The 26,927-nt window shown below is 48.8% G+C and overlaps 1 protein-coding gene across 1 annotated transcript in view; it reads left to right on the top strand.

Annotated features, from left to right (window-relative positions):
• Positions 1-15,693, top strand: part of ITPR3 (inositol 1,4,5-trisphosphate receptor type 3) — a 149,865-nt gene extending 134,172 nt beyond the window's left edge. Inside the window, exons 42-58 of the mRNA XM_029572208.1 lie at positions 148-348; positions 624-734; positions 1,115-1,210; positions 2,829-2,930; positions 3,673-3,756; positions 4,117-4,227; positions 4,498-4,690; positions 4,872-4,997; positions 5,744-5,916; positions 6,831-6,995; positions 7,605-7,797; positions 9,077-9,178; positions 10,104-10,228; positions 11,176-11,341; positions 11,973-12,133; positions 12,805-12,966; positions 14,633-15,693. Of these exons, the coding sequence (XP_029428068.1) occupies positions 148-348; positions 624-734; positions 1,115-1,210; positions 2,829-2,930; positions 3,673-3,756; positions 4,117-4,227; positions 4,498-4,690; positions 4,872-4,997; positions 5,744-5,916; positions 6,831-6,995; positions 7,605-7,797; positions 9,077-9,178; positions 10,104-10,228; positions 11,176-11,341; positions 11,973-12,133; positions 12,805-12,966; positions 14,633-14,731 (2,370 nt within the window). The 3' untranslated portion in view covers positions 14,732-15,693. The remainder of the gene's footprint in view (positions 1-147; positions 349-623; positions 735-1,114; positions 1,211-2,828; positions 2,931-3,672; positions 3,757-4,116; positions 4,228-4,497; positions 4,691-4,871; positions 4,998-5,743; positions 5,917-6,830; positions 6,996-7,604; positions 7,798-9,076; positions 9,179-10,103; positions 10,229-11,175; positions 11,342-11,972; positions 12,134-12,804; positions 12,967-14,632) is intronic.
• Positions 15,694-26,927: the final 11,234 nt, after the last annotated feature.

Here is a 26,927-nt window from a genome sequence, read left to right as displayed (position 1 = left end):
GCCTCAAATGGCAGCAGCATTAGTGGTACGAGTTAGCGTGGGACTGTGAGCCAAAATGCGTTCAGTGGCTCTGCCCTCCCATCTATCAGGCTCAACCTCTCTTAAGCTTTGGGATCTTTTTTTTTTGAGCATTTTCTTCCCTTGCAGGATTTTCTGCGGAGCCAGAACAACAAGACCAACTACAATTTGGTGTGTGAAACGCTGCAGTTCCTGGACATCATGTGTGGCAGCACCACGGGTGGCCTGGGCCTGCTGGGCCTATACATCAACGAGAACAATGTGCCCCTTATCATCCAGACACTGGAGACCCTGACTGAGTACTGCCAGGGCCCCTGTCATGAGAATCAGGTACCGGTGCTGCCAGGACTCAGACAGGTCTGTCGCATGTTTCCCATACCTGGAACGTGTGCATGTGTGTTCCTCATACCTGGAACCCAGGCACGCGTGCACCGAACCTGCGACGCGCATGCACGCGGTCCATGGCCCACACCATGCACACGTTCCCCAGGCCTGTAAAGTGTCCACGCATGTGGATTTCACATACTTCTGATGTGCGCGTGTCCCGCACTGGCAATGTATACGTGTCCTGCCTGTCTGTAACCTGCGTGTATGTTTTCCCACAGAGCTGTATCGTGACGCATGAGTCCAATGGCATCGACATCATTGCTGCTCTCATCCTCAATGACATCAGTCCCCTGTGCAAGTACCGCATGGATCTGGTGTTGCAACTGAAGGTAAAAGGTGGTGCGCGCGTGTGTGGGTGAGAAAGCGAGAGATGCAGTGGATGCTTTTGTGCACGTGCATTTGAGAGAGAGAGGAAAGCTTTTTGTTTGTGTGCACATGCCTGTGTGCGAGACACACTTGTGTGCACGTGTTTATGCATGAATGTGTGCGCTAGTGTGAGAGACGCATGTGATTGTATTAATGTGTGTATAGGATAGGCTGTATGTTTATATACAAACGTGTTTGTGCTCATGTATGTGTGCAGATGTGTCCCAAGGGAAGCTCAGGTGAAGTTACTGAGGGAGGTGCACTAGGTACAGTTGCTGACGTACAGTCTCAGCTGAGTGCCGTTGGGTGGCATTTAACCTTTTACTCACGTGTCTATTTCCAGGACAATGCCTCCAAGCTGCTACTGGCGCTGATGGAGAGCCGTCATGACAGTGAGAATGCAGAAAGGATCCTCATCAGCCTCCGACCTCAAGAACTGGTAAGAAATACAGGATGGAAGAGATGGCACCTAGAGCAAGACTCCATTGTTGGCATGGATGTCCCAGAATCTCGCAATAGTGTACCACGTCCCGTGGCTGCGATGTCTTATGCTGCTCCTCCTAGGGAGAGTGTACCACGTCCCGTGGCTGTGATGTCTTATGCTATTCCTCCTAGGGAGAGTGTACCATGTCCCGTGGCTGTGATGCCTTATGCTGCTCCTCCTAGGGAGAGTGTACCATGTCCCGTGGCTGTGATGCCTTATGCTGCTCCTCCTAGGGAGAGTGTACCATGTCCCGTGGCTGTGATGCCTTATGCTGCTCCTCCTAGGGAGAGTGTACCATGTCCCGTGGCTGTGATGCCTTATGCTGCTCCTCCTAGGGAGAGTGTACCATGTCCTGTGGCAGCGATGTCTTATGCTGCTCCTCCTAGGGAGAGTGTACCATGTCCCGTGGCAGCGGATGCCTTATGCTGCTCCTCCTAGGGAGAGTGTACCATGTCCCGTGGCAGCGGATGTCTTATGCTATTCCTCCTAGGGAGAGTGTACCATGTCCCGTGGCTGTGATGTCTTATGCTGCTCCTCCTAGGGAGAGTGTACCATGTCCCGTGGCAGCGATGTCTTATGCTGCTCCTCCTAGGGAGAGTGTACCATGTCCCGTGGCAGCGATGTCTTATGCTGCTCCTCCTAGGGAGAGTGTACCATGTCCCGTGGCTGTGATGCCTTATGCTGCTCCTCCTAGGGAGAGTGTACCATGTCCCGTGGCAGCGATGTCTTATGCTGCTCCTCCTAGGGAGAGTGTACCATGTCCCGTGGCTGTGATGCCTTATGCTGCTCCTCCTAGGGAGAGTGTACCATGTCCCGTGGCTGTGATGCCTTATGCTGCTCCTCCTAGGGAGAGTGTACCATGTCCCGTGGCTGTGATGCCTTATGCTGCTCCTCCTAGGGAGAGTGTACCATGTCCCGTGGCAGCGGATGCCTTATGCTGCTCCTCCTAGGGAGAGTGTACCATGTCCCGTGGCAGCGGATGCCTTATGCTGCTCCTCCTAGGGAGAGTGTACCATGTCCTGTGGCTGCGATGCCTTGCACTGCTCCCTCTATGTAAATTATTTTCTACACAAAAAGCAGGTGCCAATGTCCATGGGTACGTTATAGCCATGGCAGATTAATAAGTGAAAATACACACGTACTTTCATTTTGAAGATTGATGCAGAGTTCTTACAAGTGTTGTCCCAATGTGGACCGTTTGATAATCGCCCCCCTCCTGGGGAGGCGGAAAGGAGATGCCTCTGTGACCTGCAGTCTCCTCCACTGGCCTGAACCTGCAGATGACCTGACTTGGCCCAGGCTCCTGCCCACACCCTGCCCTCATCAATAGGGATCAGTGGAAATGAAGCAGGGTCGTTGTCTCCCTCCCATTAGCCTTTGTCGGGATTGGATTCTTTCATGCCTCTCTTAAACATTGGTGTGCTCTGCAGAGCTCCACCAGTTACCCCCTGACGTGCACCACAGAATATAAATGGTATTACAGATATGTTTTTTTCACTCTTTTATAAATTGATGCTCTTTGTTGCCAGTCCCCTAGCCTCATGTCTTGCTCTTGGTTGACAATCCCTTAAAGGTTGATGTGATTAAGAAGGCCTATCATGAGGAAAACGAATGTGAGAACTCAGAGGTGTCTCCCCGGGAAGTCGGACATAACATCTATATCTTAGCATTGCAGGTGAGTACCTGATGGGCTGGAGTTGGTACTTAGGGATTGTTGCCGAGAGTTGATATTAAGAGTTGGTATCTAGGGTCATTGTTCCTGGGTTGGTCCCTATGGATTGGCATCGACGGTTGGTCCCGGGGTTGGAATCTTTGCTTAGTACTCGCCATTCCTTGGCAAGCTCCTCACTGTGGTCAGCGCAGGATGTAAAAGTTGGGTATGGGGTCATAGAGTTGGGTAGACCAGATAAAGCATTCACCGGGGCTCGCCTACATGCAAGTCTTCTGATTGCATTACAGCTGTCACCACATTGCTGGAGAGTCCCAGAAAACCCCTGCATTCCACTCTCTCTCTGACACTCACCTGAATGACCGCTCCTGTGGGGTGTCCCTTGGATTTGCTGTAGGTGGACAATCTTAATTACCACCTACAGTAGTCACAGCTAGAGGAATTTTCTGCACTAGGGATCAAGAGAGGAACCTGAACTGGACTTCTCTGCCTCCGGCTACTGACTTGACATGGTATTAAGATTTATAGCAACGGTCAGAAGCCCTTTCTCACAGTTTGAAAAATGAAATCCATTCTGGCCGTGTCTACATCTTATGAAACAAGAGCATTGCCCCTACTTTTTTTTTTAGTTGTTGCTTGCAGTGATTTTGAGGAGCTGAGACCTCTAAGCTCACTACATTTGTGAGCAAGGGACTCTGAAGTAAATGATAGACAGCAATTTCACCTGTGTCCCTTCCTGCCTTTCCAGCTCTCTCGTCACAATAAGCACCTGCAGCATCTCTTGAAGCCAGTGAGACGCATCCAGGAGGAAGAGGAGAGCATCTCGTCCATGGTAGGTCCTGTGCGATCTCCTTCCAGCGCTGCCACAAAACTACCATGGCCCCGCACTAGCAGCTTTTGGCTTAGTTTTTGACCCAGCCTTTTCCTCTTTGCCCTGATTCCCCCCCCCCCCCCCCCACTCCCCGGCCATTGTTTATAAAAATGTTTTATAATGGCAGTGCCGACAGTGAGACTCGTGCAAGGCACCTTATGACGCCGGGTGTGTTTTTGGAGTTCCCCACTCAGCCTTACTGAACCAGCACCCCACCCTCACCCCCATTCTTAAGAATGCAATGGCGCAAACCTGTGACTGGCCGGTCCCGCTGTGATCACATCTGGCCTTTTACCGTTCATGGCATTGTTTTTCTTTCAGCTTAGTCTAAATAATAAACAGCTGTCCCAGATGTTGAAGTCTACGACGCCCGTGCAGGAAGAAGAGGAGGACCCGCTGGCTTACTATGAAACCCACACGGCTCAGATAGAGGTAAATCTCCCCTGCGCCTCCTCCTTCATGTGATTGGGATCTCTGTCGATAACCTAAAGGTCAGATAGCATGGTGTGCAAATAAATGCCTATGAACATTCCGGCCTGAATGCTCGCTAGGACTTCGGTCATATGACAGAATATATTTTCTTTCTCCATCACTCAATGGATCTGTACAGACCTCACTGCTCAGAGACGGGGGAAATCGGAGAGGAGCAGCCTTGGCATGCAGCCAGGAGCAGATGACATGTCTCCTTTCTTCCACACACAGATCGTACGCCTGGACCGGAGCATGGAGCAGATCGTCTTCCCTATTCCCAGCATCTGCGAGTTCCTCACGGAGGAGACCAAGCACCGAGTCTTCACCACCACCGAGCAAGACGAGCAGGGCAGCAAAGTCAGCGACTTCTTTGATCAGTCGTCCTTCCTGCACAACGAGATGGAGTGGCAACGGAAACTGCGCAGTAAGAGCTGGCAGTGTGCTCCCGCGCTACTGACAATAGCCCGCGCGGATGGCGTTTTCCCTTCCACAGGTTTAGCAGAGGCTAGAAGGACTGTGGAGCTTAATGGAGTGCATGAATGGGGAAGTTTGGCTGCTCCAGTCATAATAACAACACAGTCTCCCTTTTCCCCTTGTGCCTGAAGGTATGCCCCTCATGTTCTGGTTCTCGCGGAGGATGACGCTGTGGGGAAGTATCTCCTTTAACCTAGCTGTCTTCATCAACCTCATCATTGCCTTCTTCTACCCGTATGTTGAGGCTACCTCGATGGGTAAGTCTTGCAGCCTACCTGCAAGGAAGTGTCTCCAGGGGCCCCCCCTTCCAGTCACTGACCCTTAACCTCTCTGGGGGTCATTCATCTTACAGATCCCTGAAAAGTCATCTTAGTATTTAAGGGAGCAATTCTCACTGATGCAAAGTCAGCGCTTGCTTTTTACCTATGGGCTTTGCACCAGAATTCAAAAGGAGAGTACACACAGACTTTCAAAGGTTCCCCCAGGTACTAAGTATGCCTGGATGCTAGCACCTGCTTTTTGTGCCGGTAGAGATTTGTTGGAAGAGAGCATGCATAGATGTGAAAAGCGCAGATTACATGCACACGTTTCCTCCCCCGACCTAAACGCTCCCCCTGAGAAGGCCTCCTCTCAGTGAGGCTAAAACTAGACATGACGTGGAACCCCCGCACATAATTTTAGTCTTATTTAGCACAGGCAATTCTCAGAATAGCTGATTTATGTGAGTAAAAAGCTTTCACCCATGAAAAGTGCTTTGAAAGCTGTGCTCTAATGCTCCCCACAGAACCGGCCTCCTTCCCAGCAGATTCCTGGACTGCCCATTGCAATCCCGGCAGCCTCCCTGAGGAATCTGCTTTATTAAGTATTTTAGGACAGGAAGCGGAAGCAAAGCTCATCACATTCAGCCCTCTTCTGCTGCAGCCTTTGCATCCCTCCCTATCCATCCTAATTAATATTATTTGCTATGTGTGCCGTGTGTGTGTCTCTCTCTCTCTCCGTCCAGGAGTGCTGGACTCTCCCCTGACCACATTGCTCTTCTGGATTCTGATTTGTTTCTCCATCATGTCCCTGTTTACACGGCGCTATGGCCTCCGACCTCTCATCGTGGCATTGATTCTGCGCTCCGTGTATTACCTGGGCATCGGGCCTACGTTAAATCTACTGGGAGCATTCAATGTAAGTGACAGCAGATCCGACAAGCGCCTACCCAGGAAATTATGGTTCCAACATAAAGTCAGAATATTTCAAGGTTGCGAACTTCAAAAATTGGAGTATATTCCTTTAGGCCACTGAGAATTCACCTAATATTCCAAATAGGTAGAGGCTGGATGGCTCATAGAATTGACACAGGGTTACAGAGCCTGTCCCTTAAGGCAATGCTTCCCAACTGGTGTGCCTTCAAATATGATCAGGTGCACCACAGAAAAGTCACTCCTGCCTGATGTTCACATCCAGGCCAGCACCTGGGCTCTGCTCTCAGCACTTCTTAGCAACAAAAAACAGAAGTGGCGGCACATAACAAAGTAGGAACTCCTTTCTGAGAACAAGTGTGATCATGCATGCCTCTTCTTCCTAGCTACAGCATGAATCCTGGAGTGTGGTCATTAATGGGTAGCGTGCAGAGCACAGATAGCTGGGGCCTGCCTTGTGATGCACGCACATTGCATGCAGGATTTTCTCTGCCTTTGAGTCCTCCTAGCCTCTGTCTTAACCCCAGACTGAGTAAGACCAAGAAAGAGCATGCACTGAACACTGGATGTGACTCACTTTGAGTGCTGAGAGCAGGAGCAGTGGAGGAGCTCGGGCAGCCACATGTGGTAGCCAAGCTGCCTTAACTGAGCCAGCTGTCTACACCACACCAACTTCTCCCCCCGTCTCCTGTGGGAGCTGTTGCATTGTGACCAGTTCTAGCCTGTAAAACATGACCGAGGAAGAGCCCATATTTAGAAAGAGTAACTGTAAGTTTCTCTCTTTGAAAGAAAATCCTGTGAATGTTTCTTTTCGGCAGAGTTACAGGATGCGCCAGGTGTGTTCCGATACTTTACTAATGCCCTCACTCTCTCTCTCTCTTTCTTTTAACTGGCTCCCAGCTGACCAATAAGATTGTGTTTGTGGTGAGCTTCGTGGGGAACCGAGGCACATTCATCCGGGGATACAAGGCCATGATCATGGACATGGAGTTTCTGTACCACGTCGCCTATATCCTCACCAGTGTCCTGGGCATCTTTGTGCACGAGCTCTTCTACAGCATCCTGGTGTGTATCACGCTCAAGCCGAGGGGGGCCACCTTTTCACAGCTCCTGCTCGGGGGCTCAATCTTAAGCTACATCTTTGGTCGTCAGCAGGAGGCGGCCACCAACCCGACTGGGGTGTGGGTACCATGTCATCTCTCTCAGGCGTAGGATGCCACCCGCCTCTCTGGGCACCATGCCATCCCTCTCTGGCAAAGGTGCTTACCCCCTTGTCCCGATGCATGCTTTGGTTTAATCGATTGTTTGAATGCATTGTAACAAGACAGAAAATGTCAGTTTTCCCGTTCTTATTACCAGAAATCTCCCTGAAAGGGTTTTGTGATTAAAAGTGAAGACACAGACTCACTGGGAATTCATTCTGCAGTTGAGGGAGGGTGAGGCTGTTAAGATTAGCAGAAGAGAATAATGTAAAGAGGTTGAGTGCTTTATCATGAAGGGAGACCCCCCTGGAGATGATGGGAGTGATGACCCTATTGGGGAACTTCTGCTCCAGATGATAAATACTGAGGTCTCCTATAAACTGAGCTTCATACAGGTCACCTCCTGCACTGCAGATCTTTGCTGCCCTCTGTATTCTCTCACCTGTCACTCTCTTCCCCTCCCATGCTGCAGTTGTTTGACCTGATCTACCGGGAGGAGACTTTGTTCAATGTGATCAAGAGCGTGACCCGCAACGGCCGCTCCATCCTGCTGACTGCTCTTCTGGCCCTCATCCTTGTCTACCTTTTCTCCATCGTGGGCTTCCTCTTCCTGAAAGATGACTTCATTATGGAGGTGGACCACCTGCCCAAAACTGGCACAAAAGGTTCTCACTAGAGCTTGCATTTATAAACGTATTTATTTATTTATTTATTTAAAAGTATTTATATACCGCTTTATAAAAATAAATTTTGTCAAAATGGTTTACATTAGGTAAAATAAAAGTTTTAAAAGAACAATCAAAATCAAATTAAATTTAAAATATACATAAAACTTGTGACCAGATGGCTCCACGGACATCAAGCTGGTCCTACTTTAGGATTTTTTTATATTATTGTTTCAACACACAAAGCAAAAATGCAAAACACAGAATCCTTTAGGAACAGACATTAGAGAAGCATGGCAAGGATCGGCTTCATTGCTCATTGGCAGTGCCACCCTTTGCCATTTGAGAGGCCAGGTTCTGACTCCTGGACTGGCTCCTGCTCATGGTGCCTACAGGCACTGGGGATGTTGAGGATGCTGCGATCAAAAAAACCTTCAGGGGGAAGGGACTTCCAGCCATTGCACACCTTGAGGTGGGATACCAGGTTCTGCCGGGGGGCTGTGCTCTAGCATGGACTATCACTGGGCTAGAGAGGGAAGAGGGCGGGGCCTAATCTGGGACAAGTCCCTGATGGTTAGAAATACAAGCCCTCCCTCCTCATCGTTTGTGGTAGTGAGCGAGGGTAGGGCAGGATACGACTGGACTGGAAACTCCTGTGTGGAGGAAGGAGCGTCAGGCCATAGAAAGCAAATCAACTCAAGGGTCAGCTGGTCTGGGGAGACCCTTGTGGGAGTCTGGCATTGTACACCCCCAAAGGAGAAGTCTCACTATTAAAATAAATTACTTTCTCTGTAGTTTGTGATACGGCAATCCTCTTGTCTCTTCCTGCTTCACAGGTCTGCCATTAACCTTAACAATTAAATTCAGTGCCTTCTCAGTAATGTCAGCTTTGATACTCTCATTCCTACAGTGGGGTACAGGGAGCTCTAGCCGAGGATGCATGCATGCTTGACTCTAGACCTTTTCCAATGTTACATCCCTGCTACGGGTTGGGTACTTGGTTACCCTGTTAGGTTTATAGGTCTGGGCTTACTCATGTTGTCGTTTAAGGGTTACAGCGCCTGAGCACGGGGACGGGAGCAGGAGAGAGGCTTGGGAAAGTCTACGTCCTGGGTTTCTGATGGCAGTGAGCATTAAAGGGGGGGGGCAGAAGCTTTGAGCGTCCAGCAGGTAACCAGAAGTCTCACATCTCGCTCTTCCAGTGCTTCTTGTGTCGTACATTCAAACCGCCCGTAGCTGGTGCAATGCTGGTGCTGAGCGCCTCCTGTGTCTCTTTCAGGTACACTGGGCATGGCGCAGACTGTAGGCGGGGCTGCGTTTGTGGACTCGTGCATCGGCGACAGTTGCGACTCTGGCATCACTGCGCTGGAGTCTCCAGGAGGTACAAGGGGGGGGGAGGGGAGGGGGGAATGGAGAGGGAAGGAAGGAAGAGGGTATTGGTCATAGGTCTGGGTGGGTGGCACAGCAGTGTGGCTTATGGCTTAGGAATTAATCCAGTGATGGTTAAAAGAAACATAGTTTGTGTATTTCAGAGCGGGCTGACAAAGTCTGATCAGCAAATACTGCTGCTTAAGAGCAGAATGCTAATCTTGTCATTTATAGTGAATAAAGAATACAGAGGTAAAGCACATGAAATGTGATCATCTGTATTATAAAGTCCTGCAGCAGGAGACGAATCATTGGAAATTACTCATGAGAGAGCTGCATTCGGCTCCCTCAGGCTCTGAAGACTGCTGCAGTCCTCAGCTTTTACCTGGGAGAGAGGAGGGCAAGGGTTCTGGGGGGAGGGAGGGAGGGAGGGGGTCATACATGATGACTTCCTGACGAGAGCCCTATGGCAAAGAGAGGCGGGTACACGATGCCAAAACGATGCAGAGTCTGCTGCATGAGCCCCGTGAGAGGTGGAATAAGGTTGTAAATGCGTCCAGCCTGGGAGCGTGGAGACAGAGGAACATTGGCGCATTTTAAGTTTCTGGATAAAAGGTGTCACCAAAGAGCTCTGTGCCATGAGGGACCACGTACTGCCCTCCCGTGGCGCCTGAAGTTGCACAATGTCTCTAAGAAAAAAATACAGCTGCAAGTGCATGGGCACGAGGGGAGAAAACTGGCTGAGAGTTGCTTTCGCAAGAAATCAGTATTCAGCAGCGCGTTGCTGGGTGAAGATAGTACCTCCCCCCCCCCCCCCCCCAATCCAGGACTCCGCATTCTGCCCTTGAGAATGTACAGAGAGAAGGGTCCCCTAACACTGGAGACAGGATCTGTGCCTCCGTTCTTCTGAGCCCCCCTCCCTTCTCCTTGGCTTGCAGATGAGGAGGACGATGACTCGGAGCGCGCCTGCGACACGCTGCTCATGTGCATCGTCACGGTGCTGAACCACGGACTGCGCAACGGGGGCGGCGTGGGCGACATCCTCCGCAAGCCGTCCAAAGATGTGAGTTTGGCGATGTGCCTGGGGCTGGACCGTGGCATTTCCTTGCATGCCTGCTCCCCTCTTGGCCTTTTCTGCAGGAAACTCGCTGGAACCTTATTAGTGAGGGATAGGCCGAGACAATTGTGGGTTTACCCCATTACGTCAGTGGGCTTGCAGTTCCTGCAGAAGGAGTCCATCAGTGTCATCGGGTAAGACCAAGTCTGGCTTGCCCTGTCCCTTATGACATGGAGCCATCTGAGGCCATTCATTAATTAGAACATCTTGCTAGCAGGTAATTTGTCCCAATTGTCTAAATGAATCCCATTAAAAAAAAAAAAAGTCTCTTCCATAAGCACACTTGTACTAATTAACATTCTGATGTCATGAACTTTAACCGGGTCTACAAAGCTTAAAGGGAATCCTTGCAGTGTGTGGCCATCTCTCCATCTAAGCACCAGCAGTCTCTACCTCTCTAAGGTTTGGGCCCGGGTCTCAGGGAGTCCCTCCATATCTGAGCATTGGGCACTGGTTTTCAGGGTGAGCTTCAGGCCCGGGTCTCAGGGAGTCCCCTCCATATCTGAGCATTGGGCACTGGTTTTCAGGGTGAGCTTCAGGCCCGGGTCTCAGGGAGTCCCTCCATATCTGAGCATTGGGCACTGGGTTTCAGGGAGTCCCCTCCATCTCTAAGGTTTGGGCCCTGGTCTCAGGGAGTCCCTCCATATCTGAACATTGGGCACTGGGTTTCAGGCCTGGCTCTCAGGTAGTGTCTATCCCAGAGCATTGGGCAGTAGCTGTTGGAGAGTCTGTCTCTATGCATTGCACGCTGGGTCTTGGGGGGGTCTCCCTGTTTTGTGCGTTACATTGTTGGTTCTAAGGAACTCACAGTCTTTTCACATGGTGTGCTGCATCTCAGGGACTCCCCTTTTTGTACAGGCTCTAGTCATCGGCTTCTTGTTCTCTCCCTGCAGGAGTCGCTGTTCCCTGCACGCGTGGTCTATGACCTGCTCTTCTTCTTCATCGTCATCATCATTGTCCTGAATCTCATCTTTGGGGTCATCATTGACACGTTTGCCGATCTGAGAAGTGAGAAACAGAAGAAAGAGGAAGTACTCAAGACCACCTGCTTCATATGTGGTTAGTGGCGGGGGGAGGGGAGCTTATTATTGTGTCCCGCAGGGTCTCTAGAGTAAAATGGGATCATGGTGAAGAAAGGTGCGCCTATTGAAGACCATCCCAATATGGATGAGGTCCAGGAGGTCTTGGTAATTTATACGTACCGTATAAGCTCTGTACTGTGAGACGGAAGGAGGACTGAAGCAGCATCCCCTAAGAGATGTATCATGCCTTGGAGCCCTGAGATAGCCCAAGTGATACCCCAGCTCCTTGATCACGCCTCACGGCCCCTTAAAGCAGCAGTAGTCATGCAGTAAAATTCTGCCTTTGAACCAGATCGCAAGCTCCCAGTGACACAAGTAATGGTCACAGTTTGGTCGCTAGTTAGAAAATGCTGTCAGCCTTCAGCGGTCCCCCTTCTGCCACGGCCAGCTGTTCGTGGGAGCTCTTTGAATGATGGAGTCGATTGTCAGCGAAGGATATCCCACCTTCTCTGCTGACACCTTCCTTAATGAAGAAACTGCTCCCGTGGCGGTGGTGGTGACAGAGGAAGGGGGACAACCCGTAAGATGGTGGGGGGGGGGGGGGGATCTGAAGGAACGAAAGGAATTTAGCGGTAATCGCCTTCCCAGCTGTTAATCTTCCCTCCCAGGGCTGGAACGGGACAAGTTTGATAACAAGACGGTGTCCTTCGAGGAGCACATTAAAGAGGAACACAACATCTGGAATTATCTGTACTTCATTGTGCTTGTCCGGGTGAAGAATAAGACGGACTATACAGGGCCAGAAAGCTACGTGGCGCAGATGATAAAGGTGAATTGTGATTGGGGGGGGGGGGGCTTTTCGTTCCTTGTGTAGTTTCCTAATTTCGTGGAATCAGGCAGATTTCCAACAGTAGTGAAGGCGCGGCTCAGTGATTAGCACAGTGGGCTGAGAATCCTACATCCCACACTCACTCGCCTCGTGAGCCTGGGCAACTCTCTTTATCTTCTGTTGCCCGCTTAGATTGTTAGATCTTATTGGGGGGGGAGAGGGGGGGCTATTGTGCCTGAATTCTAATTGCACCATAAGCCACCTTGAGCATCACTTGGAAAGGCGGGCTAAAAATCCCCAAATGATTACTATCATTATTATTATAGCGTCAGATTCTGCCTGGGACGTAGGACAGATGAAAGCTGCTGAGGTTCCAGTGTAGTTTCAGCCTCGGGGGCACCCACATTATTTGGTGCCCGGCCTGACTGAGCTCAGGTCAGCACAGAAGGTGAATTGTCAATGGCCACCACGAGCAGCCTTCACCGCAGCTTTCCCAGGGCACGTCCGGCTTCTTGAAAGCTGCGTTGCGCCCGTACACAGGCAGAGGCCTTTGCGGTGGCTCGGTTATTCCTCCACTGCTGGGACAGGAAGGCAGCTTGGGTTGTCCACGTCTACCTAATGCTGTGGAAAAGAGCCTGGCTGAACACCCCCTTACCCGTCACTCTTAACAGAGCAAGAACTTGGACTGGTTCCCTCGGATGCGAGCCATGTCGCTGGTCAGTAACGAAGGAGAAGGCGAGCAGAACGAGATCCGCTGCCTGCAGGACAAGCTGAACTCCACCATGAGGCTGGTGACGCATCTCACCTCGCAGCTGAACGAGCTCAAGGAGCAGGTAATGCCTCTTCCAGTGGGGGGGGGGAAGAGGGGAAAAAGTTCCTAGGGCAGCCAGTGGCGGTCGCCTTATTCAAGGCAGCAGGGCAGTTCCCCATCCCAGCTCCCAGACTGGAGAGGCACAGCTGACAAAGGTAAGCAGTAACGCAGACAGGGGATTTCCTATCATGTAGCCAGATGGACTCAGGACCAATGGGCTTTGCTCCCCTGCCAGCAGATGGAGACAGAGTCAAGTTTCAAAACTGACATCACCCCTAGATACACCCCTGCAGTGACCTCAGCCCTTCAGTATTTCTCCGTCTCCAGCAGATGCGGACATGCTTTCCCTATGGGGATCGCTGTACCTTTTAGAAGAAGAAATTCTACTTTTAAATTGGAGAAAAGATTGAGCCCCGCTCTCCTGCGGTGATACCTAAAGGTCCCTCCCCAAGTTGAAAATTCCTGAGGCGATTTCCGAGATCCCTCAGAGGGGTCTGCCTTGGTTCGGTAGCCGGTTCCCGGTGTGGACTTTGCTGCTGAAGCAGCTGAAAGGCAGCGATGCCCAAAGCTCTCTCCCCCCCACAGACAGATATCATCTCAATACTCAGCCGGTAAGCGCTGAGCCCAGATAATAAAAAAAAAAAAGAGGAAGAAGATTTGCCTTCAGAGAAGAGGGGTTTTTGTAAGACTTCCTCCAATTTCCTTGTACGATACGTCGTACAGATGTCATTCCCGATCCCATTGGGCATAGGGAAGTGGGCTTACGAGCGGCCCCCTGGTGGGCTAGGCCCCGCTTTAAACTTGGTCGGCACACCGCATGGTAGGCTGCGGCGGCGCCATCTTGCGCACGTCTTTGTGCGTCTCGTATTGCCCGCCATAGGACTTTGGTACGTACGGTGTGTTGGCTCTGTGCACATAACGTCTTGCATGTAACTTAAGCGCACAATAAAGTAAGCGCAGGACACAAGAAAAGCTGGTGCACGGGATGCGCTCAAAATTTGTGCGCATAAATTTTTAAGCGCGAGCCGATCGAACGCACGGTTACCCCCCCCCCCCCCCGGCCAATGGCGCCGGCAGCCAAGAAACAAAAGCGCCTTGCTCTCTGCGCCGCTTGTCATATTAGGGCTCCCATAGTACAGCGATCCCCATAGGGAAAGCATGTCTGCATCTGCTGGAGACGGAGAAATACCGAAGGGCTGAGGTCACTGCAGGGGGCGTATCTAGGGGTGACGTCAGCTTTGAAACCTGGCTCCCTCTCCATCTGCTGGCAGGGGAGCACATAACCCACTGGTCCTGAGTCCATCTGTCTGCACCAAGGAAAACAAAATTATCAGGTACATAATTTCTCCATTCATGCTCCTGGAAAGGTCACATGATTTCTGAGTGGAGCGCACCCACCATTTGTCTGAGGGAATCCGCCCACCTTGCATCTCTTAAAAGGTTCTGGAGGTAAATGCTAAAACAAGCCCAGTGTAAAAAAAAAAAAACTGACAGTTCACATCCAAGATGAGATTTTTAAACTTCATGTTGTGAAAAGTGTTCTGGCATTAAGACATGCGCAGGTCCGCAATTCAATCCACTGTCAGGTAGCATCCTTGCCAAAGCAGCGTCCTCCGTGGATTAGGATCTTCTGCTAACCAGTAATAGAGTCTAACCTGACCGATCTCATTCTTAATTTCAAACTGCAGATGACGGAGCAGCGAAAACGTCGGCAGCGCATGGGCTTCGTGGACGCTCAGAACTCGGGCCCCCAGATGGCCAGGTCCCAGGCAGAAACCAGCAAATGAAGCCGCTCTCTGCACAAGCACCCATGCCGAGGGGGGGGGGGGGGTCGTGCTTCTCATTGCGACGGTCTGCCCGGGTCATGGGTGTGCAGCCCTCTGGGGAGATTCGCGACGATCCGAATTCTGTCCGCTTCGAAGGCTCCCTCTGCGTCGTGCAGTTCCAGCTTTTTCTGGGACCTTAATGAGGCACAGCTGGCTCTTACCTGCCCAGGTACAACTAAGGGCGTCTTGCATCTTCACATATGGTGAACTGAGTTTGCATGGAAAACTAGGACGAGTCGGACTGCGCTATACGGAAAGACTTACAGATTTCACTCGGTCATACCCATGATGTGCGGCAAATGGACAGAGAAACCACCTGGAGCTGAAGGATGCACCGGAGAAATGTTTTTGGCAGTGCAGCCACCTTTAGTGCCTTGTATGACAATAACTTATTTAATGCTTAAATACCTTGACTGGGTGAGCAGGACTGGGGTAACATGTTTCCTGTTGACGTGCAGCACACTACAACGCGGTAACGACAGAATCCTGTCCGTGGCACAAATCCCGTTACTGCTGATTCAGAGGAGGCCGGCAACCCGCAGCTCTCGGCAGGTGCTCTGAGGCGGGAGGTTTCTGTCTTGTCCATTGGACCTGGGTGGTGCTTCGGCTGACCCCTCACCCCCTTGCGAGAGCTCAGACATTAGCAGGAGCCCCCGCACAGACAGGATTTGGGGAAGCAGCGTAGGCACGGATGGCTCCTCCAGCCAGCCGGTATGTGTGAGCTCTGGCGAGGGGAAAGGAGAACTGTGAAGAAGACAGGGTTACAGGTTTTACAGTTCTGTTTTATAAGTATGTGCATAGGATATTTTATAAACCTTTTTAGCCTAAGAAGGAAGGGGTAAATTCCTTTTGAAAAAAAATTTTTTTTTTTTTTAACAAACAAACTTATTAAGTCCCTAATAAAACTAAGTGGTTGAAAACACTACAATATTTGTTCTTTAATGGCTGGTGAATTGATAAACAAGGATTAAAAGCAGAGAGCTGTCGCGCTGGTTTGAAACCGGTTTTAACTTTGCGGTTAGAAAAAGTTCTCCTCCCTTTTCTTGGACAGTGACACATTTCTCACGTGTTTATTCTGCCCTGAGCTGTTTTTACAGTTGGCGCAGTTAAGGTACCCTGCCCCCCTATAAGGATGGGAAGCCCTCTGTTGCTTTGTTAATGCTGTATTTGATTTTTTTTTTTTTCTATGCACAGTACCGCGTCTTTAAAAAAAAAAAAAAAAAAAGGGCTGATGATAAACAGAGCTGCAGCGCCCCGTATGCTTTTCAAAAGTTTGCTGTTGAGGAATAGGGCAACAGCATCTACGTCGTGTTACAAAAGAGAGACGCCCTCAGAGACAAAAGCCATCTCTCAGAAATAAAGTTCAGATGGATTATTGCAGGTGGCGCTGAACCTATTTCTTTACATAGTGCCCACCAGCCTGTCTCAGAGCACTGCGAGAGGGCACTGTTGTGAATGGAGACCACCACCACCACCACTGCTTGCAAAGGGGGAGCCATGTTTTAAAATCTGAGATCCCGACAGCAATATACGGAGCATACAGAATGTGAACAGAGGGTGTCGGGCAGGCTATTGTCTCCTTCAGGATCCCTCGGTTTCTCCCAGAGTCCCTTTCTGGCCTCTTCCTTCCGTGTCGTGCCCTCCGCGTTCAGAGCGAGCAAACCGTTCTATGAGGCCGTGAGTCTGAGCGCTTACTCAGTCCCCAAAGGCCGGGCCTTAGCTCCAGCTGCTGAGGCAGGCAGAAGTGGAGTCATCACTCGCTCTTTATGCCATCTGGGACTGGCAGGGACCCACTGCCATCATCACTGCCCCCCCCCCCCCTAATACATTAGAGGCTCCCTATAAGAAATGCCATGCAGGATCAGATCAATAGTCCATCGAGCCCTGTATTCTGTCTGCAGCAGCGGCCAGTCCGGCTCACCTAGAAGTACCCGGCAAGTTTGTTTCATGTTGCACTCCCCAAAATTAAGAGACGGAGAAACCAAAGTGTATTTGACATAATTATTTGTGGACCTGTCCTTCAGACTCCTGTACAATCCTTTTTTAAACCCAGTTACTCTGCTTAACCACACTTTCTAGCAACAAGTTCCATAGCTTAACTGTGCGTTGACTGAACAAATACATTCGTAAATTTGTTTTAAATCTGCTACAAGTAAGTATCAGGGAGCATTCCCCAGTGCTAGTACCAATCGGGGTAAAATGTATCCAGATAAAGGGGGAGCATTCCAGGGCATTTCTGGCTGGGTCGAAGTTATCCACCTAACATAGCCAAATAACTGAGATAGTCAAAGTTATTTGGGTAATTTATTCAGATAACTTTAGTCGTGCCGAAAGACAGTGCAAAAGTTGTGTAGATAAATTCAGAATAACTCTACACAAGTAAATAATCATCTCTGCCACCAGCTCCTCCAAGCTCAGTACTGGTATCTGATCCAAAACTCGGATCCACCGAGGCCTAAACAGAGAATCCCCAGCTCTCGTGACATGTGGCCATGGTTGGCTTCCCTGTCCCGTGTCGCTTTTACAGGAAAGTGTATCCCGTCTTTAGGCCGCACGCGGCTCCCGGGCAGGGGTATCCTCACCAGCCCCTGACACTGTTTAAGCTGCAGCGTCACACACCTGTTCAGCTTAAGTGAAATGTGAGTGAGGCATGGAGTAATTTCATTTCCTTGGGCTAATCAAGCCCCAGAATTCTCAGAAGTAATATAAAATACCCTAATAAGTTTTGAGGATCCATTTTACACACACCCCCCCCCCCCCCCCCCCCCCACTGTCCCTAGTCCTCATCTCACATTTCTACGGTTTTTGGCTACATCTCTCCCCTGCTGTGCTGCGCAACGGTGAAACAGTGAAGCGACCTGCACACCAAGGGAAAGAGAAGAGCACTGCATGGCAGCCCCAGCCCTGAAGAAGCGCCAACAATTCCAGAGCCATGAAATTAAAAAAAAACCCACAACATTTCGTCTGGGAGTGAGGAAAAATCCTGCATTTCGTGTCTGGTACAGGCTCTAGGCCTCTGCTCTGCTCTCACAGAGAACCTCGGGCCTGAAACGGGAGGAAGCCCGCAGCAGGCCCGGCTCTTGCCTGTGGCTAGCCCCAGCCGGCACTCGTCCCGTGTCACGTCGGGGCAACTCCTGTCCCTCGGGAGAGAGAGAGAGAGAGGTCACTCAGTGCGGAGGGACCTCCTTGGGGGGGGGGGGCCACTGAACCGTGGATGCAATACTGAGGCGTGCGCGTGAAATAATACCGCCTGACCCGTTCTGATCACCGTGGAAAGCCTTTGGCATTTGTCCCCTTAGATTCGGCGGAAACGTGTCTCGTCTCTGCCCCTCGTTCGCTGGGCAGTTAACAATGCACGGCTACTTTTGTGTGCGACAGTGGACGAGTGTTCAGTCAATGCGCCCAGCGTGAGAGCAGCACTTCCTAGCTCCAGGACTTCAGATCATTCACACACGGATGAGATTCTTCAGTCATTACAAATGTTGTAGCATTTCTACGGAAAGATTTTCTTTTACATTCTCTGCCATACTTATAGCAGTTAGCAGCAGTTGATCTTCCATTTTTTTCTGATATAATTATCCTTAAATCCCTGGCGCACAGAAAAAAAATGGCCTCCTCTGGAAACCACCGAAGTCATGACAGCCATGACGAAAGCTGTTGTAAAACATGAAATGCTCTTGAAAACGTTTGCATGTCTACAAAACTAACATTATACCATGAAGCAAATCCCAGATTCATGTGCCCCAGGGCAGATGGTGAACTAAAGATCAGTGTGGTATGCTTCATGAGAGCTGGCACCTACTCACAGGAAAAGTTACCGATCTGCCCAACTGCACACTAGGAGGAATCCGGAGCTGCACATGAAACTAAGTGTCTTGGTCACCTTATACAATATCCTGTCTTCATATACTGCTCTCTGCTCCCTACTCAGCCCCTTAAAGAGAAAGCCACAGGCCCACAGGTACGTAATGACGAGCTAACATCTGTGTTTTGTGTTGTAATGGCGCCACCTTATGGCTGTATGGTGCACCGACAGCCCTAGCAAGGCTCCGACCCCAGATCCTGCAGACTTGCACTATGGCATCACATTTTACCCTAACAAGAAGGTGATGTTTCTCACAGGTCAGCTAGATACTGTGCTGCGCAATTCTTCACAAAACCATCACGGTTCCAGACTATTGTCCTTATAATTTCTAATGACCAGCCAGCCTCAGGTTCAAACGTGACAAAGAGCCAATGTGAAGCCTGTACCAGTGGATCTCAGAGCATCCTCTGCTCATGCAGGCTGCAGGTCCTCTGAGCTGCTGGGACACCCTTGCAGGGCACACAGGGCATGCAGCTGCACTTCCCACATCCATTCGGTCAGCAAACTGGACCTTCCGGCCCAGACACTGCACAAGAATCCAAACAAAACAGGGAAGAAGAGTTGGCCACCAGTACATCTCCAGGAATTTCCTAATTCAATATAAATGTGGCACGTCAGGTTGGGCTTTGCCCAGACATTGCTACGTGGTCTGTTCCATGTCTGAGTCATTTGCCCTTGTGTTTCTCAGTTTGGCGAGCATGCTCTGTAGTCTGTAAACGAAGTGTCGGACATTGAGAAGTTCTGAAACCAAAGGCAAGATACGCACAGCTCATCACAGGAATGAATGGCAGCAGTGGGACCACACAAGGAACATGAGAAGTGCCACGGGGGATGAGATTGAGCCCAGTAGCCTGTGTCCGACAGCGGCTAGTCCGGTCCTCTAGGACGTTCTTGGCAGATCCATTTCCTGTTGCCCACTTCCAGGGATGTGGTGGCTTTTCATCAAATCGACCTGGCTAAGAACTGTTTATGGACTTTTCCTTCCAGGAACTTGTCCAAACCCTTTTAAACCCAGCTATACTAGATGCCATGACCACATCCTCCGGCAACAGTGTCTCACCGGTCCATGAAGATCCTTTTTTCAGTGGTAGCCACTGTAGGTTTTTCTGTGGTGAGGTAGTTGAACTCAAAATGCTGCTTTTCACCAGACAAAAGGATATGCATTCACTATAAAACCTGTCAGTAGGAGTCGGGCGGCATTGCTTCACAGTCTCTATTTAGTAGAATTTTTTAATCTCGTCCCTTGCTCCAAGCAATGTACAAAGCACCAATAAAATACACAAATAATGCCACATAAAAATATAATAACACTCAAAAGGAAAATGCAATATAAACTGATACAACACAAATTATTTTAAAAGCAAAGCCATGTTATCCTTTAAACCAAGACCATCTATACAAAGCTTTCCAAAAATATCCTAATAGAAAGGAGATAGAAATGTAGTCAAAGAGACAGGCCTTCAGTACCCACCAAAGATGAGAGTACAGGATCTGGGCTACGAAATAAGGATGGTCCCTTCCTGGCCATTTGGCTGAGACTAAGAATCTGTACAAAAAGGAGGGAGGTGTCAGTGTCCCACCACCTAACCCCACTGGGGATGTGATGATGTAATGACCCTCGCCTCCTGCTGGAAACTTAAAAGAAAGTCCTTACCCACCCCATGCTCTCCAGGCCAGCCACGTGGTGTTAGTCTAAGGGCCCATGCGTCATCTTCACGCTCAGCTGCACCACCGGCATCCTTAGATGCCTGCATTTTTGTCCTGCAATAGGGAGGTAGAGGTAGCCAGTTCCCCACGCTCTCTCCTTTCCCCCTTCCCACCTACCTTTCATCAGCAGGCGTCAATGCCCAGGCCCGCTCTTTACTCAGCTCCCAAGCTCTTCCACCACTACTGCTTAACATTTCTGTAGCGCTACACGACATACCGCAGCGCCGCACAAGCACTCAAAAAGACAGTTCCTGCTCTAGAGAGCTTACAGTCTAATAAGACAAACATAAAGGACAGGAGACTTGGGGTATTTCATGAAGCAAGATAAGGGTTAAAAAGAAAAGAAAGTTAACAGGACTCTTCTCAGGCAGTCACCATGCAGGCTCTTTCTCCTTACCCCTTTGCATATGTTTCTCATCAGTGCACAGTCTCCCTCCTTCCTCGTTCATATACAGCTCTCACCAGGCAGACAAAATGCGTGCCCTCATCAGGCCCTCATCAGGGAGACCTCTCTTCTTACTCCTTCTTATACAGCTCTCACCAGGCAGACAACATGCATGCCCTCATCGGGCCCTTATTAGGGAGACCTCTCTCCTTACTCCTTCCTATATGGCTCTCATTAAGTTTCCATCAGGCCCGCCCTCCAATATTTCCTCACAGGGGCAGATTGTGGGAAAATAGTGGCCCGGGGGATTTTTCTCCATACTGGCCCATGGGTACCAAATTACACATACAATTTGGTGAGCCACCAAATACAGAATAAAGGGATCATAAAATATACACAGAAATGCACAGACAAACTGAACTGGAAAGCACAACGAAAATTATCAGGTAAGGATACTAATTTTCCTTTAATCAAGTTGACTTAGGAAATGACCACTACTATTACTGGCATCAGTAGTGTGGGATCTACTTAGTTTTTGGGTACTTGCCAGGTACTTATAGCCTGGATTGGCCACTGTTGGAAACAGGATGCTGGGCTTGATGGACCCTTGGTCTGACCTAGTATGGCAATTTCTTATGTTTTTAATGCAGCAATGGAAAAACAGAAAATACCATCATTCCTCATAAAACATTAAACGATAAAATCAAGAACTATAAAACATGAATCACAATAGGAAAATCATACTAAAAATATATATTTCAAAACTGCTGATAAACAGAACCTCCAGTAATTTAACTCATATAAAAAGTTTTGAAAATTTCCCTAACACCAATAAAATATTTCAAAAACAGCAGCATCAAATAATATTCAATAATTAAAACTAATAAGGATAGGAAAAAATCCCTGGTTCTCCATACCTGGGAACTTTTAATTCCAGTCACCTTGAGATGGTCATGAATTAGTTGTTCTCCAGCACACATCACCCTCATATGCTCACTCATGCATACACACAGTCTCCCCCTCTCACTGATGTGCTTGCTTGCTCTGACACAGATGCTCTCACTCACGGCCTTATGCATGCTTTCACACACATGCTGACTCATTCACTCTCCCTCGCACACATGCTCACTCACTGACACATTCGCCCTGTCTCACTCACACATGTTCAGTGGCACACAAACTCTGACTCATCTGTCCAATCACGCTCAGACCTATGCACACTCACACATGCTGTCATTCTCTCCCTTGCACACATGCTCACTGACACACTTGCACTCTTAATGCTCACACATGCTGACATACATACCCTCACTGCCTCATACATTCAGTCATGCTCACTTATGTTTGCTTTTCTCCCCCTCTGTCTGTGAATAAGTAAAAAAAAACATTTTTACTTACATTGGTGGTCAGGGAAAATCCAGGCAGGGCCCAAGAGAGGAGAGTCTGTGGGCTTTAGAGCAGTGGTCCTCAACCTTTTTTCTGTAGGGACACACCTGACAGATGGTTCTCATATGCGTGACACACTGAACACATGACCCCCATAGGGCTAAATGTAAAAGTACAGTTTGCATCCACAGGAACCCCCCTGACCCACAATTATGGATGTAAAGCAGAATTATGACATTCCCCGTACAACTCACCTTACAAAAAATATATTCTGGTTCTAGTGTCATCTCAGTAACAGCAACACAAACTCCAACTACCAGGCTCAATAGCCCTACTTATGAAAAGACAACAGTTTATCACTAATGCATGTCCTCTTGAGAAAATACAATAAATAAGACTGATACAGTAAAATACCTCACCTCGGTCATATACACAGAACCAACCTAACATACTCCCAGGATTTGCAGTAATGCACATAAACTAATCCACACACAGTTACACTTGTATTATGGAACACACTCAAACAGTAACAACCCTACCTATGAAAAGGCAACACTTCAAATATTAAATCAGGCCCTAAACACCAATACACCTCCTTTTAGGAAAACAGAATTAGCCAAGCAGCTATTGATCCCAACGCAGAAATAACTGTATAACTATACTAATAAGCAGAATAAATGTTTCACAACAACTATGAACAGAATAATATCCAACAATTAAACACTCATAAAAATTATTTAAAATTCTCCAAACACCAATAAAATATTTCAACACAGCAGACACATCACATAATATTCAGTAATTAAAATGACAGTCAATCAAGAAAAATAAACTTAAAAAGCCACATTTACTAACCCCCTCCAGCAGCTCTCCTACTCCTCTTCCTTGCAGGCCAGTAGCACACACCAGAAACAGTAGTAGCTGAAGCTCTGTACTCATGGTCCTTTTCCTTAGGGCCCACGACTAGTCTCTCTGTCTCTCACACACACATATACCAGTTACACCCCCATGACCAGTTTCTGTCTTTCACACACCAATCATCTCCCAACCAATTTTTCTTTTACATACACACCAGTCACCTTCCCGATCAGTCTCTTTCTCTCTCATGCACACGCACACACACACACACAGGCTTCCCACTTTCATGTTCTATCTTACATATACAGGCTTCTCACTCCCATAATCACTTTCTCTCTCATGCACACGCACTCCAGTCATCTCCTTGACCAGTCACTTCCATTGTCTCTCCTATATACACACGCACATCACCTCTCTGACCAGTTTCTCTCAATCACACACATGCTCTCTCTCACACACTTTACATAGATGATCTCAATCAAATGCTCTCACTTACACACAGGCTTTCAATCACACATACATTCTCCCACAGACAGGCTGGCTGGCTGGCTCTCTCATTTCCTTCCCCCCCCCCCAGCACAAATGGTAGCTGCAGCAGCCTCCTCCTCTAGCCCCGGCAGGCCAAGAAAGAAGAATCCCATCGGCCGCCGGGAGGCTCATGCTGCAGTCTCCTGTGCCGATTTCTGGCTGCTTCTGATTTTGCTTTGGGCGCACGCTATTGCCCGGGGCTGTCGCTGCCCGACGCTACTTTTTGGTGCGGCACGGCTCTTCCTTCTTCCCGCGCACCCCCACTGCACATCACTTCCTGTTCCGGGGCAGGGTAGGGTCAGGTGCGGGAAGAAGAAAAGGCCCCAGCCGCATTTGCCAGCCTCCACTAACACTGCTGCCGTTCCCATCCAGGCTTGAACGTGCTGATAGCCCGGGCGGGCAACGGCAGCAGTGGAAGATTGTCCCTCTCGCTCGGTGGGGGAAGGGCAGCGGGGAGACCGGTTGAGAAGCGCTGCTTTAGAGGGAGGGGGTGGCCATTTGGTGTGGGAAGGACCGAGGTCTGTTAAGCCACGTGAGCCCTGAAGCTGTTTGTCTTTAGATGCAGTTGTGCTGCGGCTTGAGAATGAAAGGAGCCTGCCACAGAGGGAAGCTGTGGGAGCTGGGAGGCAGGCATTCAGCCCGCGGTGAGGCAGCGGCAGGAAGCGTGCTGGCTGCCTCCCGCCGGCAAAAACGCAAGCGGGGCAGGCGCGAATGAGGGCGGCGGGGCCTCTGTGATGATGGGGCACGGGATAGGCCCATGAAACCGGGGCTGGTGCCGCGGGGGAAATATAAAAGCAGCACTTAAGCGGATGGCTGCTGTTGATCGCCGCGACCAACACCTATCACGGGATTGGGGTGACCGGCCCACCGGGGCATGCCCGAAGCCCCGATAGGCCAATCCGCCCCTGTCTCCTCATCTCCCCTGTTGTAGCCTCCCCTCTCCGTCAGAGACCAGGTGCACGTGCAACCGTGCTCGCAGCAATGGGCAGCATCAGGAAGGAATCGAGCCACAGCACACAGCCTAACCATCGGCCATTGGGCTGGCTAGCTGACCTATAGGAGTTGCTGATCTGAGCTAAGCTGTTATGCATCTGGTCACCTATTTCTGGCTCAAACATTTAGAATGGAGAATAAAACAAACACTTTCCTAGCTTTGTAGTTCAGATGGACTCAGGACCAATGGGTTATGCTCCCCTGCCAGCAGATGGAGACGGAGTCAGATTTCAAAGCTGATGTCATCCTAGATCAGTGGTTCTTGGCTGATCTGACAGATGGTTCTCACATGCATGACACACTGAGCATTTGACCGTCACGGGGCTAAATGTAAATATGCACTCTGCATCCACAGGACCCCCCTCGACCCCCAACAATGGGTGCAGAGCAGAACTAGGGCATTACCCATACAACTTACCATACAAAAAAGATATTCTGGGTCTGATGACATTTCAGTAAAAGCCAAACAAACTCCCTTTACTGGCAGCCCTCCTTATGAAAAGACTGTAATTTACCACTAATGCATGTCCTATTGAGAAAATACAACAAATAAGATTGATACAAATGCCTACATGCTAGTAAAATACCTCACCTCGGACAGACACACAGAACTGACCTATTACCAAGTAAAGAAAGGCCACAAATTATAAATATGGAGACAGAAACTGGAATGGAAAACCAAAACAGCCACTGTGCATGCAGTGTGAACCTGGAGACATTGAAAGAGAAATATAGCACCTAACACACTCCCAGGATCTGCAATAATGCACACAAACTAATGTGCACAAAGTTACACCTGCATTATGGCGCACACTCAAACAGTAACAACCCTATCTATGAAAAGGCAACACTACAAAGATTAAACCATGCCCTAAACACTAATACACTTCCTGTTAGGAAAACAGAACAAGCTATAGATCCCCACACAGAAATAATTGTAAAGCTAAATTAATAAATGTTACAAAACAGCTGATGAACAGAATAACATCCAACAATTAAAAACTCATAAAAATTATTAAAAATTGTCCAAATATCAATAAAATATTTCAAAACAGCAGACATCACATAATATCCAATAATTAAAATTTATAGATTTTTATTTATTTATAGATTTTTATATACCGATGTTCATCAGAAATATCACCTCGGTTTACAGTATAACAGAGAACATACGCTTGGAGGCGTTTTACACAGAACAAGAATTAGTAACTTAATAATAAATATGCATGGGGATAAGGAATAAGAAATGAAAGGCAGATATTAACAAAATAACAGTAATATGATAAAATGGCAGTCAATCAAGAAAAATAAACTTAAAAAGCCACCTTTACTTACCCTCTCCAGCAACTCTCCCACTCCTTTCCCTTGCAGGCCTATAGCACACACCAGAAGCAGCAGTGACTGCTGAAGCTCTGTCCTCACGGTCTTCTTCCTTAGGGCCCACAGCCACTCACTCACACACAGTCTCTTTCTCACACACACCAGTAACCTCCTTGACCAATGGGCCGCTCGAGTCTTCAGACCTCCGCCTTCCCCGGCCGCCCGGGGATGGGGGGCGTGCGGGGGAAAGGTGCTAGGTACCTGGAACTCACAGAGGGGGAAGGGTGCTCTACCGGTGGCTCCAATTTGTTTTAAATGTGCTACTTGTATTATCCAAAAGAGTAAATAACTGATTCACATTTATCCGTTCAAGTCCTTTCATGATTTTGTAGACCTCTATCACATCCCCCCAGCCGTCTCTTCTCCAAGCTGATCAGCCCTAACCTCGTTAACCTTTCCTCATAGGGGAGCCCTTCCATGCCCTTTATCATTTTGGTCGCTCTTCCCTGTACGTTCTCTAATGCAGCTATTTCCTTTTTGAGATGCAGCAACCAGAATTGCCCACAGTATTCAAGGTGCAGTCTCACCATGAAGTGATACAGAAGCATTACTTCCTCGGTTATTAGATTTCACCTGTTCAAGCATAACAAATTGAAATAATTTTCTGTATGTGAATTACTCATAAGATGTGTTACTAATGATGCCTTAAGAATGGCATTGCTAAAACAACTTTTATGTTTGCTCATCTGAGTCTTCAATAGATGTCATATCTTATCTATATAAATAAGATCACATGGGTACAATATCCTTAGAATTACAGCTTGGAAAGTATTTTAGTGAGTGTATCCTGAGGTGTGATCTTTAAAGACTGTTGTATGCATGCTTTCAGGACCCAAATGGGAACTGACCGTCTCAATAGTGTTTTTCTTGTTTTCTTCATTCAAGGCATATATTTTAGAAATGCTGTGAAGTCTTGATTCTTCATTAAGGCATATGATAATATTTAACTTGTCGTCTTATTTTGTTCAATTTACTTTGGTGTGTTGACCTTTTTTATTTTGACAAGGACACTTAAGAAATTTGGTTTAATGATTGTATTGTTTGGCTTGTATTTT

Source organism: Rhinatrema bivittatum, chromosome 12 (assembly GCF_901001135.1).
Source record: "Rhinatrema bivittatum chromosome 12, aRhiBiv1.1, whole genome shotgun sequence".
NCBI lineage: Eukaryota > Metazoa > Chordata > Amphibia > Gymnophiona > Rhinatrematidae > Rhinatrema > Rhinatrema bivittatum.
This window is presented reverse-complemented; position numbering and strand designations above follow the sequence as displayed.